Here is a 17,448-nt window from a genome sequence, read left to right on the forward strand (position 1 = left end):
ACCCGCAGAAAACAAGAAGGCTGTTTAGCACAGGGCTTGAAGTTTCACTTGCCAATGGTGAGTACGAAACGTTGCCCGGTGAGTGAAGAGAGCGTAGAAGAGCTAAGCCATCAGTTTCTACAGAATTTCAGCTTTTATTTAAAATAAGAATTCTAGCTCTTATGGTTATGAAGATAACTTTGCAATTGGGACTCAGTTCCATGCTGACTTCCTGAGTCTGCTGGCAGTTTCACTGCCACTGTTGCTGCTTAGAGTTTCCTCAAGCAGCAGAGTACACTTAACAAGTTCTCCATTTTAAATGCTTCTGTTTGGAGCTTTGAAGGCTGCTGGGAAAGCATGTCAGTTTACTCTGCTGCTTTGGGAAGCTGTGATCAGCTGAGGCAGGTACTGATGCTGCGTGGGAAGCAAAATTAAAGTACTGGGTTTAGGGAAAGGGTAGATTAGTAGAGAGAATTTATCCTCCCAAAAGAGGATGAGGTCCCCAAGCAGCATCCAATAAAATATTTCTACTGGTTTCTGGATTCTATCTTTCCCATAAACACTGCCACCATGTCATAACCTGGTCCCAGATTTGGACCTTAGCGTCCAAAATATGGGGGTTAGCATGAAAACCTCCAAGCTTAGTTACCAGCTTGGACCTGGTACTGCTGCCACCACCCAAAAAATTAGAGTGTTTTGGGGCACTCTGGTCCCCACAAAAACCTTCCCTGGGGACCCCAAGACCCAAATCCCTTGAGTCTCACAACAAAAGGAAATAAATCTTTTCCCTCCCCCCACTCCAGGTGCTCCTGGAGAGATACACAGACACAAGCTCTGTGAATCTAAACAGAGGGACTCCACCCTCCCCGTTCCCAGTCCTGGGGAACAGAATTACCTCCCTCTTCACCCAGAGGGAATGCAAAATCAAGCTAGTAAATCTAACACACACAGATCTCCCCCCGTGACTTCTTCCTCCCACCAATTCCCTGGTGAGCTGCAGACTCAATTCCCTGAAGTTCCCACTAAAGAAAAACTCCAACAGGTCTTAAAAAGAAAGCTTTATATAAAAAGAGAGAAAAATACATACAAATGGTCTCTCTGTATTAAGGTGACAAATACAGGGTCAATTGCTTAAAAGAAATATGAATAAACAGCCTTATTCAAAAAGAATACAATTCACAGCACTCCAGCAACTATATTCATGTAAATACAAAAGAAAACCAATAGAAACCTTACTGCCTTACTATATTTTGTACTTACAACTTGGAAACAGAAGATTAGAAAGCAGGAAACAGAAATCCTCCCATAGCCGAGAGAGATTCAAGACAAAAGACTCACACACAACAACCCCTCCACCCAGATTTGAAAAAGTCTTGTTTCCTGATTGGTCCTCTGGTCAGGTGGTTCAGATTACTTCTTTCCAGGTGAAAGAGACGTTAACCCTTAGCTATCTGTTTATGACAGTCCCCAAGCAGCATCCAAGGACAGCATTCTGCAAAGAAGACCATTGCCCCACAGAAGGGGTTTAGCTTCTCATCAGGGCACTGCTGCTAAAATCTCACAACCGGTGTTCCTTTGCATTGGCCTCTGGCTAATAGGTGGCTGATAATTGCTTCTAGCAGAAGCCTGTGAGAGCAATGGCTTTCCTGCTTGCTAACTAACCTGCCCCCTGCATGGCCACTATCCCAGGGTAGTTACAAGAAGAGCTGGAAAAAATTGTGATAAATCATTTTTCCAGTGCAAATGCTGTTTCATCAAAACTGAAATGTTATGTGGAAATGTATCTGTTTGGACACAGATTTCATCGGGAAGTTTTCTTGGGTCTGGGATGCAACTTCTGGACAGAGGGTATGCCTGCACTGGAGCTGGATGGTGTAATTTCCAGCTTGAGTAGATGTACCTCTGCTTTCTGTTCTTGAGCTGGTGCACAAAAACTAGAAGTGTAGCCATGGGCAGTGGGATGCCCGAGTACAGTCCGGTAAAAGACCCATGGTACATACTCAGAGCAACTAGGCTGTCCTGCAGCTCACTCCATCAGGGCCATGCTAGTTTTTGAGTGCTTGCTTTCTCAGAGCTAGCCTGGGTATGTCTGCTCATGCTGGAAGTTCCACCTTCTTCAGCTCCAGTGTAGACATACCCAGAGGCTGAGACCAGAATAGCTGATGGCCCAGAGGTTAGGGCGCTCAGCCGGGGAGGTAGAGGACCCTGCTGTGAAGCAGATAGAGCAGGGACTAGAACTACTGGGCAATTGGCTATTCTGGGATGTCTCTCTCTCTCCCGATTGGCTATTCTGGGGTGTGTGTGTCTCTCTCTCTCCCTCTTACACCCTCACCCCCAATAAAATGGTCCAAAGGTCTTGGTTTCATTCTGGATCAGAATGAAACCAAATTTTGAAACCTTGTTTTTTGAAACCTTGAAATAGTTGTTTTCCAGCCAGCCCTTATGGTAAATAAAACGCTGACATGGTCTCTGCAGGCAGCCGGCCAGGAGTTACCCACTCTATGCTGAATCCACTATAGTACAATCTGAAGTTTGTTCTCCGGGTTCAGCTCCTCATTCAGGAAAGTCCCTTCTCCCAAGCAGCTCCCCACCCTGCAAGTTTTCTGACACGCGCTTCCCCCTCTGGCTTCACCTCCAAGGGTACATCTACTCGGCAGCTGGGAGTGTGCTTCACAACATGGGGAAATAGACCTGCACTAGAGATGGTTGAGCTAGCATGCTAAAAACAACAGTGCGCCCGTGGTAGCCAGCCAAGTACGTACCCAGGGGCGTTAGGTGGGTGGGTGTGAGAGCTGTTTGTAGAATACTTGTATGTGGATGGCGGAAGTACTGGAGTTCTCACTGAGACCTAAACCGGTTGTAGCCCCTGCAGTATCTACCCTCCTGGCCACAGACGGCACATCCGTATTATAGTTAGCTGCTTTCCAGTAAAGAAGGCTAAAGTGCTTTTCCTTTAATTCTGAGGAGACAGTTGCTGTCCTCAGCAGGTGCCCTTTGGAAAGCCAAGTGTGCTGCCAGAGTTCAGGAGATTGCTTTCAAGCCATGGATTCCTGGGTGCCCTGAACTGTCTTGTGTTGCAAGAAGGAAAACCCCTGCTCTGCATAAGGATCGGCTGACGCTGAGTAGCGTTTTTCCAGTGTGCTGTGCCAGTGACTCCTGAGGCTTGGCACACCTGCTTCCTAGCTCTGCTCATGGGGAGGGGCCTCGGGCTCAATTTCCCATGAGTGCCAGGGTCCTGCTAAATGATTTGGTGGTGTCTAAGGGATGTGTGGGACAGAGCCACAGGCTGAGGGGTGAAGCGGAGCTCTGAGAGCCTCACTCACTGGCCAGCCTCCCAATTGGGCTTGTGGGGGCAAACTGAATTAGCTTTAAGAGAAAGCTGGGTAAATTTGTGAACGGGATTATATGATGTATGGGGCTGCTTGTGATGGGGGACGGGGGTGCAGGGCTCAGGGCTCAGCAACCCTGGGGCTCACTGCCAGTTTATATCTTGCGTTCCTAAAAGCCGAGGCTTCAGGGTTTCACTCTTCGGGGCAGATGAGACTTTGGTCCACCCCCGGGGCTCTGAGGTGGCACTAGATGTTTTCTCTCTCCGGTGCTGGCTGGTTCTTGCTCAGGGGTAGGGAACCTATGGCAGGTCCTGGCCACCAGTCCGCGGGGCTCTGCATTTTAATTTAATTTTAAATGAAGCTTCTTAAACATTTTAAAAACCTTATTTACTTTACGTACACCAATAGTTTAGTTATATATTATAGACTTATAGAAAGAGACCTTCTAAAAACATTCAAATGTATTAGAGGCATGCAAAACCTTAAATTAGAGTGAATAAATGAAGACTCGGCACACCACTTCTGAAAGGTTGCCAACCCCTGGTCTAACTGATTGTCATATGGGAGTTGGGAAGGAATTCCCCCCTGGTCTGATTGGCAGTGGTCTTGGGGACTTTTCACCTTCCTCTGCAGGGTGTGGGTGGGGGTCACTTGCCAGGTTTATCTGGGTTTCTGTCACTTAATCATTGTTCTGCCATTGCCAGGGCCTCGTGGATCGATGCACTTTGGTCCTGCCTGGTCTCTTTGTGTGACACATACTAGCCTAGACTCCTGTGGGCTGTCCTACTTTGATCTAATTTTGGTTGTGGGATTTGGGGTGTGGGTCCCACATGGTGTTGGTGGCCTGTGATGTACAGGAGGTCAGACTGGAAGATCTGGTGTGATCCCGTCTGACCTTAAACCTTATGATTGTTGAGGTCTCCCATGTACACTGTGAAAATGCCCTGTTACAGTCATTCAGTCTCAGCACAGAATGTCTCCCCCCACCTCCACTGCTGTTGGAACTCCTTTGACTGCTAGTGTAAACTCACCAAGGTGTTTCTCAGCACTGTGAATTGTTTTCAGGGCCACTAGAGAGGAAACAGCCATGGCTGTCAGCAGCAATGCAGGGATCACTCTCCCGGTATATCTGGGGCTTCCCAGGGGCAGGTCAGGGCCACATGCAGGCCGGCTCTCTGGTGGCTCAGGGTCACAACTTTATTGCAAGTCTCACAATATTTGTTTTTACTTAAAACCCCAGCTCCTGGAATGACAGGAGCCCATGAGAATCTCCGTTTTCATTTGAAATAGCTGTGGCTACTTCTCTTCCTATACTCCCCCCCCCACACACACTGTTAACCCTAATTATTTAAAGAACAACCCAAGCCTACAGACAATGTAATTAAAGCCAAGATTGAGTCACGGGTATTTTTACTAAAAAGTCATGGACAGGTCACGGGCAGTAAACAGTAATTTACGGCTTGTGACCTGTCCATGACTTTTACTATAAACACCCCTGACTAAATCTTAGCTGCTCGGGGCTGCCAAGCAACGGCTGGTGTGGCTGCCTCAGGGCTGTTGCCCCAGCTACTACTTTGGCCACCCCGGGACCGTGGCTCAGGTGGTCCCCATGGCCAGCCACATGGGCTGCTACTTGGATAGTCCCTGGGGCCAGCTGCCTGGGCCATAGAGCAGCAGTAGGTGCAGCCACCTCTGGGGCTGCTACTCCGGCTGCTGCTTGGGTGATCCTGGGGGCAGCTCCAGCAGTGGCCAGTGTGACTGACCCCGGGGCCAGTTGCTTGTGCGGCCCTGGGGTCAGCTGCTCTGGCTGTTGCTTCTGCGGAATTTCATGGAGGTTGCAGAAAGTCACAGATTCCATGACTTTCTGTGACCTCCATGACAAACTTGCAGCCTTACGGGTAATTAACCAAGCTGCGTCAACTCTTCATCTTTCCCTCTTGCTTGTATGTTGTATCAATCTCCTCTACCCCTTACCTGTGTGTGTCTTTAGAGTGTAAACCCTTTATAGCAAGGATTGTCTCTTCGGTGCTTATGCAGCCCTGGCATATTAGGGCCCCAATTTCTGCTGAAACCCTTTGACACTACCGCCAATATCTGTATTCACTGCTAAAAGTACGTTTCTAGCCTCATGGTTGTGAAGAAAAGTTAGAAAATGTGCACCCCAATGGGAAATAATAAGAGCCCACTTTGTGGTGGTTTTGAGCCAATCTCATGATTTCTGGAGGTCTGGTCCATGTTATTTTTTGGGATGTCCTCCATGTATGTGCCGGTGCCTATGTTTTGCAGTGTTTGTTATGGGGGGAGGAGTGAATGCACTTTGCCTTCTACTCTAGTTAACTCAGTCCCCTGGGTGTGCCATGGTTTCTCAATGCGGGGTGTGTGGAAGGAGGGGAAGATGATGCCAACAACTGTGGTTTAAAGCTGAGGGTTCTGTGATCCGAGGCTCTAAGCCGTTCATATGATACTAATTGCTCCTCTTGCTCAGAAGAAAACATTTTTTCTCTTCCATTTGTCCAGCTGTTTCTGCCTCTTTTTTTTCTTTTTTTTTTTAAGTAGTATATTTCTAACACAGCCCAAACCAGTGTGGCTTTTTATTGCTTCCTCATCTGTATATGGGCCTCTCCAAGAAGGTGAATGATCTGGGAACAGTATTTTGTTGCTAGTCAGTGGGTTGGTGTTGAACTTGTAGGGGGAGATTTTGGTGGCTTTGGTTGTGCGAATCCATTTCTCAGTGGTGAGTGCTAGATGTTTTTAATAGTCTTTCCCAAAGGGCTATTATTCACTAGATCGTGACAAGGTTCACACCGTTACCACTGGATGGCTGATAACTAACCTCTCGGGTTTTTAAATAACCGTGGGGGCTGGGGAGGGACTGGTCATGGCCAATGAAATCTAAAAATAATCACAATTAGAAGCACATTGTAGGGAAGCTGAAAGTATAAGTGAGAATGTAATGCCCATGCTAGCAAAGGGCACACAACCTTAGTTTGAGCCAGTTATGGTTCCAGAAAACACTGTGCAAATTTCCCCCGCCCAGCTCTGCTGATGCACCTCAGTCCTGAGTGGTGCCACCTGCGCCTGGTCCATGCTGGGCTCTCTCTGCCAAGGACTGCCAACCACATTTCACTAGCGATTAAGAGGAGGTCACAAAAGTCGTCATGACCGTAGGCAGATTTGAACATGGATCTCCAGAAGTGAAAGGCTAGTGCCCGGATGTACCGTCCTAGCTCACTCGTGACTGGCTTCTATTGTATACTGTCTCACAGAACCCTTCCAGAGGAGGCCAACTTCCCAGGGAAATTCCAAGGGAGTGATGTTACGTAATTTGCACACACTCATTATATTGAATTATAGAGCACAAGTGGGAAGGGAAGGAAGTTGTTTGTGTTCTTCCTGGCATGGACCTGGCTATGGATTTGTGATGCTCCTCTCTGTACACCATGACCACTCACAGCGTGGTGGTAGCAGCAGGAATAGAACTGAGGTCATCTTACTCCAAATGCCCGGGCCCCCACTGCCTGAGCTAAGGAAGAATCTCTAATGGCTGTTAGCAGAATGGGCCCGTGTTCACAGCTGAGCAGTCCTAATTCCTTCCAACAGAGGGCCACAGCAAAGCCCGCTCTTGGTTTGAAGTGACTTTGAAACGGGCAAATTGGAATGAGCTCCATGGATTGCATCTGGTGCACTTCAGGCTACTGGAACGTTTTTAATCGCAGTCGAAGAAAGTTCCTATACCTACCTGATTGCCTGGTGAGGCTTCGCTTGGGAACACTCTCCACTTGAGTGTGGCAGTTCTGGGAAAATCCCATGCTGGAATTTTTCCTGGCATTATTACTGGAATGTGGAGAACAGTGAAGGACTAGATTCAGTCGAACACTGCTCAGACCTCAGACTGGAGAGACCTTGCCTTGAAGACCCTTGTTCTAACACCCATTGCCTTTATCCTTTCCAGGGGTGCTCAGCATTAACTAGTCCCTGCCACACCTGAATGGGCGCTAAGCCAGCATGATCCCCATTTTGCAGAAGGGGCCTCACGGCAAGTCAGTGCTAGGGATTTGGTGGGAACCCAGGAGTCCTGTCTCGCAGCCCTGATCTCTCTGCCTCGCCTTTTTCAATCTGCTTTGGTGCTGCCTGCTAGTTAAAGTGGATGGAGATGCGGGAGAACTCTAAGCATGGGCTAGCACCAAACCAGTTTTACTGTCTCATGAAAATATTCGAGATGTTGAAAAAATGTCCTGTTTCAAATAGGGCTGAAAAGTCAAAACCTAGAAAATTTTTACAAACTGAATAATAATAATAAATAATAATAATAATAAAAAAATTCCATTTGGGTCAATTTTGACCAATTTTTATTGCCTTTTTACTATAATTAGTTTAATTTTGAAACAAAAGTTATTTCAGCCTGGAATGTCGAAATGAAACATTTCAACAATTTTAAAACTTCAGCTAAAAAATTTTTTTTTATTACTTATTTTTGTAGGAAAAACGACCCTTTCCATGAGTGGTTTCAGTTTCAACGAATCGGTGTTTTCTGACGAAAAACCGTTGTCTGAAAATGTCTGACTAGCTCTACTGTCAACATACTGAGCATGGGGGAGAGATCTGAACCAGGGAAAGGAAAAGAAGCTCCTTCTTGCTCTTAACAAAAGAGCAAGAGCTGTCTCCCCCGTACTAATCCCCAGTGCAGCTGACTTGAAACTGATGGCTCACCGGGTTGTATTTTTCTCCCAGACACCGCGATGTGACTATTTAGACATGTGACATTCTTGATCTTTAATCTGAATTCTCCCCCACCCACTCTCATCCTCTCATTTCTCCTTGTGCTGAGTTGTTATAAAAACCCTCCTCTGAAAGGTCTTCGTGCCCCCACCCTCTTCTCCAGCAAACGGAGAACAGAGCTGGTGGGCAGGTGACCGCAGTCAGCCTTGTGTGATTGTGTCCTCTCCCTCCGGTTCTCTTGAGGTGGTTGTGCTCTCCCCTCAGATAGTCTCACGACTCGGGAGGAGTCGTCATCGCTTGATGAAAAGACCAGGACAGCTTGAAAAAAACAGCCTCCCCCCCCCATTTCTCTACAGTTCAGGACTGAGGAATGGTGAAGTTTCACGGCTCCTTCTGGCCTTAACTCAGAACATGAACGAAACTTTTGGTGGCCTTGTGGCAGAGGGGATGGGAGGGCCCCATGGATTACCAAAGGCGCCTGTGGAGTCTTGACCAGCAATAGGATTGTGGGGGGTGGGTGTGACAGAGCCTTGAATTGGACCCTGTGTGTGACAGAGAAACGCTATGTATGTCACAATGGGCTGGGCGGGACCTAAATACCACTGCTAATTGGTGGGGAAACACTTAATGACCTTGACATTTGAATTGCCCTCATTAGGCTTCAGAGTTGACCGAGATGGATGGCTTGGAGCTACTGTTCCAGACCATCAGCAGACTCAGGCAGACGAAGGCCACTGTCCATATGAGGCTACAGGTGGCTCAGGTCTTTCCAGTCAGCCAACCTCTGGCTATTGGAATCATTTGTTTTGGACAATGGTTCTCTGTGGCTCAGTCTGTTAAGTGAGACTGTGCATTAACCCACCTGTCCTCCCAACCACTCAGTCCCATGAGGCTTGGCAACCAAATGTTTGATTCTTGGATAACGAGGAAGAACGGCTAGGACAGCTGGTGGTGAATACCTCTTCCTCCCCCCCCATGTGAGATGGTCCCAGTTCCCCAGTTCTGTGACTAAGGCAGCCTGACTGCCAGTCCCTTCTTGCTGGCTTGCATTCTTTTTAGGGAATTCTTTCGCCCTCGGTGCATCTCCTCTGTGGGATGCTCAGTCTGACAGTGCTGAGCACTTTCCGGTGCTGGATGCTGTCTCGCTCATTATGGGAGGTCAGCAGGTACTGAAACTGCCCTAGCTCTGTCAGCTGCTCCCAGATGCTCCAGAAGCAGAGCCTTTGGTCAGGTAGCACCTGAGAAGCTAGTGACTGTTCTGACTGCTCTTCACGCCCTTGAAGTACTCTCTGCCTGAGCGTCCCCCTGGTCTGAGAATGCAGATGTGTGCGAGGGGGCGGGGATGGGGAGATCGCTATGCTACTAAGTGCAGACAGGTCTTGGTGGGTCAGAGTGCACCTGTTTCTCCCCTTTGGAGACGTGGTATCATAACTCCGTCAGGCCACAGAAAGCACGAGTCTTAACATCTAGGCTTGGTGCCTTGCTGTGGGCCTCCATGCGCCTTGTGCAAGCTGCCCATGTGCTTAGATGTGATTCTGCCTGGGGAGGTCAGGGCCGGAATAGCAGAAGGCACTGCTGGCCAGGATGGCGGTCCATTGGCAGAGTTATGTGCTGTGGAGGGGTCAGGGGGCTCACTCAGTGCCTGTCTATCACTGCTGTCTCTCATTGGTCCCTTCTGGCCATGCGGTCTTTGTGATCAACTAGTCTGGCCTTCTGTCTAACACAGGCCATAGAACTTCCACAGAATAATTCCTAGAGCAGAGCTTTGTCAGTAACGTCCCATCTTGATTTAAAAATGGTCAGTGGTGGGGAATCCATCTCAACCTTCGGTAAGTTGTCCCAATGGTCAGTTACTCTCACTGTTAAAAATTGACGCCTATTTCCAGTCTGAATTTGTCTAGCTTTGGCTTCCAGCTGTTGGATCGTGTTAGACCTGCTAGATTGAGGAGCCCATTATTAAATATTTGTTCCCCATGTAGGTACTGATAGACTGGGATCCAGTACTTTTCTCTTTCACGAGCGCTGCCGGTTGCGGAAATGATTTGCCCTGTGTTACCTGTAGTGCACTGGAGGCCTTTGCAACATGTACAGGATAAGAGAATGCACTCCAAAGTTGTAAACGGAGGGACTGGACCTGCAGACTTTCTCCTGGGCCTCTAATCCATCGTAGTGGACTTTGTTGGAATCCAGTCCTGGTTAGTGAAATACATCCACTGAGAGCAGGGAGGATGCACAGAGCTCTCCCAGTGCATTCTAACTAGCAGTTTAAACCTTGCTCTGGAGAAAAAGTCCCTTGCTAGGTCATGTTATTTATCTTCAAACAATCAGTGAGTTAATTGCTATTCTGGTTGCAGATCCTGTCAGGTGGCAATTGTCATCGGAAAGTCCCTGATCCCACTGACAGGCAGGTTATGTAAACTTGGAAGTAGGTCTGTGCCTTAGGCCAGGGGGCTTCACATTTTCAGAGCATGGACTAGAGCTTTCCTGTCCCACAAAAATTTGACATACAGTATTGAGAAAATTCCCTGTCCCAAACTGGGATGAAAAATCAAACTCTTGAAAACTTTTGCCAGTGGAAAACCTGGAAAAAAAAGTTGTTTCAAAGAACAAAGATCAAAATTGAACGTCTCTCCTCCTCCTCCCCCCCTTTTTAATGTAAATGTACTAAAATTTCAAAACAAAGTCATTTTGTTTAAAACTTGTGAAACTTCCTGTTTAGAAAATGTTAAAACATCCATTTAGACAATATCATAACTTTTTTCTTTTCCCAGTTTTTTGAGTAAGGAGATGTGTTGAATCCAGCCCCTGTTGCATGAACAGATTTGATTTTGATGAATTGGCATTTTGGGGGTAAAAAGCCAAAACGGTTTGTCAAAGAATTCTTGATCAGCTCTAGAGTGGAACTTGTGGTAATACAGTGATTCTTGGGTAGCCACTCCACCCTGTTTCATAACATCCCTGTGGTAAGCCATTGCTTACCTGGAAAAGTAATTAGGGAAGTACTGAATGTAATTTAGCAGCCTTTGAATGCCATGTAGCAGTTGGCAAAGGTGTCCCTGGAGCTTAAAGGAGGAGTGTTTCACTTAACTGCAGCAGAAAGGCAGCCAGGGTTTTTTTTTGTTTTTGTTTGTTTTGTGGCTTAATAGATAAATGTCCTGGTGTCAGCTATTGTCCCTCTTCTCCCTCTCGCCCACCGCTAGCTGGTTCTCTGCACATGGCTGAGCCACATCCAGGTACTTAGGCCCAGCAAATAACTGAGTGGTTTCCCGGGCCTTTTGTTTCTGGTTTAACTGGTTAACACAGACTGTTTTTTCCACCTGGGCATATGTCTGGGTTGGGCCATGGAATGTATCCAGGAGGCACCTGGGGCCAAAAATGCTATTTAATGAACTATTGGGCTTATCTGAGATGTCTCACAGCCTGATCTGTGGCTCTGTGTTGACACGGTCATCATCTAGTGAATTGCAGAAGATGGATCTAATAGGGTGGAGCCCAACACAGTTTGATCTTGCAACACAGACAGGACTAAGCTGTGTGTTTGGGAGCTGGTTGAAGGCGGTTTTGTTTACTTGGCCATTTTCTGGCAATGGAAATGTTCATGTAAACATTCTGCTCTTTCTCAGTCTTTTACAAATTTTTCATGGAACCTTTTCCCCCCTTACCTTTCGGTTTCCCTTTGTGAGGTTTTCATTTTGAGGGTTCTGTGGGGCAGTTTTCTCTCTGTTCTGTTTGCACTGACAGGTTTACTTGATCTGTTTAGTCATGTGGCAGGAATCTTGTCAAAAGTGGGAAAAAATCATTTTAGAAAATGTCACTTTAAAAAAAAATCCTTGGAACATTTCTTTACCAAAAAAAATCTTGACCTGTTAGACTATGATGAAAACAACTTCCACGGCTCTCGTGATCTTTTTTCAAAAGATGTTTTAACCAGCTGTAGTGCTAACCAAATGGCCAAATAGCAGGAGAGCCCAGCAGCTCCAAAAAGGAAGGGGAAGAGGACCAAACCTGATCAAGTGGAATGAGTCTGCGGTGAAATGACTTTGAGGGAGGTGGGGAAGGAGATTGGAGCCAAGGGCCAGTCAGCACTGGGAAATGAATGCCCTGAGTGGGTTTTAGCCCACGAAAGCTTATGCTCAAATAAATGTGTTAGTCTCAGGTGCCACAAGTACTCCTCATTCTTAGGACTAACGTGTATCACTCAGAAGCTTCAAAAGATAATTGCAGTAAACCATGTTGGGGCTGGTCTGCTCACACGTCTCTCACTGATTTAATGATATCGGTTTCTGAACTGATCTAGTTAAACTGGTGCAAAAACTGCGTAGAGCACCTCTGCTCTTGTCCTGCAGATGTTCTCTGTAAGGGAAAGGTGTGCAAACGCAATGCTTGGAGTCCAAAATACTCATATTAAGAAACTCTGGTTAAATGCAATTGAGAGGGAATAACTTGGTCTCCTCTCTCCTGACACACTGCCCATGGCTGTAGCTTGCATGATGTTAATGAGTGAGGGAAAACAGGGGGGTGCAGGAAAAGAATCTGCTGTGGTGCCAGTGATGCTTCCAGGTGGCTTTTGACATTGGTGGGGCACTTGTGCATGCTGGGGACAGGGCGAAAGGAAGGGGAGAGACAGGCTTTGTCCATGAGCAGGGGCTGCCAGTTGGTGCCCAGTCCTGTGGCTGAGCCACACCCAGCAATGGAGACAATCATGCTCATTGTTGTTGAACTGAAGCAGGCTTCAAGTGCAGGTCTGCAGCGAGTCCGGGGACTGCAGTACCCACTGTAACACGTGCAGCCACCCACCCACCTCTTGTGAAATTTACATATAGCTGTTGTGAGCTGCAGGCCAACTGGAGATTGCCATGTCTGGCAGCTGCTGGAACCCAAATGCTGGTGAGCTCTGGGATAGGGCTCGAGGTACCCCAGGGCCGTTCTCGCGCTGCAAGGGGCTCAGGTCGGGAAGGGTGACGTTCTGATTTGTTGCCTTTCAGGGATGGCTGGTTGGGAGGTAGATGATTAAGCTGCAGACATGGAAGGAAAAGGACCCTACCGCATCTATGACCCTGGTGGGGGGACACAGGAGGAGGCGGCCGCAGCCTTTGAGCGGCTGGTGGAGGAGAACACTCGGCTGAAGGAGAAGATGCAGGGGATAAAGTCTCTAGGTAATTGTTGTGGTGCTGGACTTGTGTCGGTGGGGAGGGTGGGTTTTCTTTTATCCTTCCCCTTTCTGAAGAGTCCACTGCCTCCCTGTGGCAGACCCTTGCCTTGCAGCCTCGATGCCGCATCCAAAAGATCATGGTGCTCTCACTGCTTCATCAGCTAGAGGGGGTGCTACAGAGTGACACCCCTCTGTTTCCCCACCCCACAGTGCGCTTGCTGGCTCTGCAACACTCTCTAGCGGGGGCATGGGAAAGTGGGACTATACGTTCAATGTGTAGTCCCTCTCAACCTTTCCTGAACATGCCCTGGATGACTGATACCCAGGGGATGATTTCTTGCCTGGGAAACCCCTCCAGGTATGAATTGTGCCATTTTGCAGTGAGTGGCATAGCTGTGCATACTGGGAGCGGGCATTAGCCTGTCACTGAGAAGGCAACGCAAAGCTCTTTGGTCCCTGTAAAATCTGTTGTGGTGCCGGCAGGATCTTGTGGCTTGTGCACAGGGACGTGCGGATGGACTGAGACACCTGTTGTTTTTTGTTGCCTACGGAAAGACCCGTGGTCTGTGCTAAATGGATGGGTTACTGTGGTTGCTGTGCTGATGCGTGGCTGAGAATTAATTGTGCTCAGCTCCTCTAGCATCCTTCGGTGATGTACTGCAGGAGCCGTGATCCAACTAGCTTTTAAATAAGGCTATGCTTGTGTTCAGCTACCACCTGAAACTCCCCACGCCTAATCCGTTTGATGGCTTTTTCCCCTCTTGCTGTAATGGGACCTGATGACACTTCGTCCACCTCCACTGCTGGCTTCTGTGCTGCAAATGTAGGGGAACCTCTTTACTCTATGGACCCAAATAATGCAGACTAAGGCCTGGTCCACACTTAAAAATTAGATCGACCTAGCTACATCGCTCAGAGCTGTGAAAAATGTCGCCTTCTGAGTGCTGGGGTTAGGTCGACCTAATGCCTGGTGTAGACACAGTGAAGATGACAGAATGCTGCTGCAGTGTCAATGTACCCGTAACATCTGAGTTCACAGGCAGCAGAAGACTGTGATGCACCATTCTTAGATGCCTGACAAGATGCATGAGTGTGGGAAAAGATTAGATCTTGTTGTACTACCCAGTGGAGATTAAAGGCTTTGGAAAGGGGACCCTCCTGGCCCAGTGTGAGGTTTTCTGGCTTAAGATCAGAGCTTTTAAAAACTGGGGAGGACGTATGAAATATATAATCTCCCCGTAAGATGTGCTGTCCTTGATGTTTCCATGCTAGAGAAGCAACAACTGTAGTTCCGGTTTGGGATTATTTGCTTGGGAAGAATTATTTCCGTCATGTGTGACGTTTCCATTTCTCCTGGTCGTGAAATACAAGTGGGGGACGGGATTTTTGCAGGCTGGCATGGGGAACTGGCCTCTGGGGCATGGCAGCTATATAGTAGGGAAGGAGTGTAAATACCAGGAAATATGAACTCCTCTGTTTACTGTATACACCAGGAGAACTACTGGAAGAGTCCCAGATGGAAGCATCAAAGCTGCGGCAGAAGGTGGAGGACCTCGTGAAAGACAATGAGATGCTGAGGTCATCTTCCTCTTTCGACAAACTGCCTGAAATAACAGGTATGAAGGTGAGAGGCTCACCCATGGAGAGCTCTCCAGTCCAGATTCAGGAATCGAGTATAAAGTATTTGTCTGAGCAGGTTCACACTTGACTGGATTTCATAGTGTTTTTTTCTCCTCCTGTGTTCTATAGAACTTCTCTCTGTCTCTGTCTCTCTCACACACACACACACAATCTTTCTTCTCTGACCCTGATTTCCCCTGGGAGCTGCATGGCCTGTGGAGTGTACTTGTTTCCCACATCAGTGGTAGAATGGCCTGCAAGTCTGTGTCTTTAGACTAGCATGTAATTGCAACAGCTGGTCTGCATTTATGGAGAGAGATCAGAGCAAGGTTTAGCAAGTCGCATCTGGCCTGCCCATTACTCTTCCCTAGTGCACATACATTAGGGATGATGTCCCTACCCTCTGTTTGCCAGGAGCTGGGAATGGGCAACAGGGGATAGATCACTTGATGATGACCAGTCCTGTTCATTCCCTCTGGGGCACCTGGCACTGGCTATTGTCAGAAGAGAGGATACTGGGCTAGATGGACCTTTGGTCTGACCTAGTATGGCCATTCTTGTGTTCTCAATGTAACAGCCTGTGGCAGCATTTTAAAATGGGTATGCAGACGGTTGGTGCCCCGTAGTCCAGGAGTCCTGTGTGGGAAAAAAGCTGCACCCTGCCTTCTTGCAAGGAAGTGATTCCTAACCTATGGAATGGCAATGAAAACTGAAGAGCAAAGTTAAGTGTCCTAATGAAAAGAGCTGGCTGCTGGCCTTCTTTTATATTGAGATTTGCCTGCAGCTAGTCTGCCTTCTCCAGCTCCTCCTCCCTTCTAAGGACAATACGTTGAGTGCTGCTGTAATTCGTGCATGTTTCAGATAAGCCATGAAAACTTGAGGTCCTGTCTGATTTCTGTGGACATCAAACCTTCCCTGGCGTGCTCAATAAGAGTGGGTACTTACTTTTGTTGGCTAAAATTTTCTTCCCTGCAGAACCAGCGAGTACCTTAATGTAGACAAGCCTCCTGCAGCCAGGCCTGTTTCTAGAACCGTTTTTTAGGTAAAGCTGCTTAAAGCAAGTCTAATCGAAGGAGCGATTCAAAATGGCTGTGGCTGCCGGAGAGTTATCTACACCAGGGCTCCCACAAAATCAGCTGAACTGGTGTTAGAACCAATAGGAATCCTTGTGAATTCCTGCATAGGTGTAGTTTGACTTCTGTATTGGGGTGGGGGAGAGGGGAGAAGCTCCAGTCAGGTCAATGGCGTCACGTGTGGTGTGGGGGCAAATTCTGCAAAGAGAATATCTAAGCCCTGGACCTGATCTTTCAGGATAGTGGTGTGAAGCATCCGAACAGGGGAACTTCCAGCTGCTTTACCCGACAAAGCTGACTGACCAGAGGCAAACGCCTGGGAGTTAATACACACAGTCTGTGTTTGCATGGCATGCAGGGCATTAGCTGGGCCACTTCCCCACAGAGCAGCCACTGGCAAGAGCCAGGAGAAGAGTTTACAAGTGTGGTGCTTAGCCCTGGAAGCCGTTCCTCGGGACCTGTTAGTCTGTTGCTGCTGGTTAGATGGGAGGAAACCAGTCCACACTGACCTCTCTCTGCAGCCTGTTGATGTTACAAGACTCTCTTGTTTTGTAGCCAGGGGGAGGGTTCGGAGAGGGGCTAGTTGAGTAACGTTGGTTGCCAGTGCAGAATTTCACCCAGTGGAAGCCTGAATTCCCTTTCCCCTTCCAGGGAATGGGTTGGAGGTTTCTGTCCTGTTGCACTACCTGGAAATCATTGTTCTCTGTGACTTGTTAGCCTGTCTGGTCTCTGCCTCTTCACTGCTGTCCCATTTACCATGCCAAGCTCTGAAACATTCACAGCTGTGGCATCCCTCTCCCTTTTACAGGAGGTGATCCAGAGCCACACCTGTCCCCTGCGGGTCCAGGCAACGCTGAGAAGGAGCCGGATACAGAAGCTCAGAAGCCTCCATCCACTGTAAGTCTGAGGAAAGAGAGGCATTTGACCTTTAACCCTTAGCAGCCCAGGCCCTGAAATTATCAGGCAATTAAAAATATATGTGTGTATGTATGTGTGTGTGTGTGTATATATATATATATATATATATATATATATATATATATATATATATATATATATATATATATTGAGGCTTAAGGAAACGAAACAGACATGTTGGAAGGGGCTAGAATTCCTGCCTGACTGGGGTGGGTTCCCTGGTTTGTTTCCCACATCAGTGATTGAATGGACTAAGTTTTTAGACTAGCATGTAATTGCAACAGCTGCTCTGCATTGTAGCATTAGAATGCAGCATCAGCCACTGTTACTTAAGCCCATTTGCTTTCCCTTCAAGGGCTTCCATCCCAGCTCTGACCCCTGTAGACACAGGACTTGCTTTCTGTTTGTGGGGAAACCTGTCTGTCCTAGGAGCCCCAGTCACTGGATTCTAGTCCCCAAACCTGGAGGATCATCTTTACAATGCATAGAGTGGCTTAAAGAGCTGACCCGCTGGCCCAAACCACCTCTGTTGTGTACTAGAGCTAATGGCATTAAGCTAGCTGACAGAACGGGGAAGTGTCTCCCTTCCCTGCCGCCCCTATAATCTCCGTCCTTCCTTTGCTGTGATGGAGCACTGCAGGATTTGCTTTCCCTGCGT

At 47.8% G+C, this 17,448-nt stretch overlaps 1 protein-coding gene across 4 annotated transcripts in view; it reads left to right on the forward strand.

The window, feature by feature from the left end:
* Positions 1-17,448, forward strand: part of TNIP1 (TNFAIP3 interacting protein 1) — a 48,284-nt gene that overhangs the window by 12,215 nt on the left and 18,621 nt on the right. For 3 of the 4 annotated variants that reach the window (XM_030571746.1, XM_030571743.1, XM_030571744.1), the window contains exons 2-4: positions 13,013-13,183; positions 14,673-14,795; positions 16,681-16,769. In XM_030571746.1, coding sequence (XP_030427606.1) covers positions 13,051-13,183; positions 14,673-14,795; positions 16,681-16,769 — 345 coding nt within the window. In that variant the 5' untranslated portion in view covers positions 13,013-13,050. Of the gene's footprint in view, positions 1-10,032; positions 10,223-13,012; positions 13,184-14,672; positions 14,796-16,680; positions 16,770-17,448 lie in introns of those variants that run through there. The other variant, XM_030571745.1, reaches the window with a different exon arrangement.

The sequence above is a fragment of the Gopherus evgoodei genome, chromosome 8 (genome assembly GCF_007399415.2).
Source record: "Gopherus evgoodei ecotype Sinaloan lineage chromosome 8, rGopEvg1_v1.p, whole genome shotgun sequence".
Classification (NCBI taxonomy): Eukaryota; Metazoa; Chordata; order Testudines; family Testudinidae; genus Gopherus; species Gopherus evgoodei.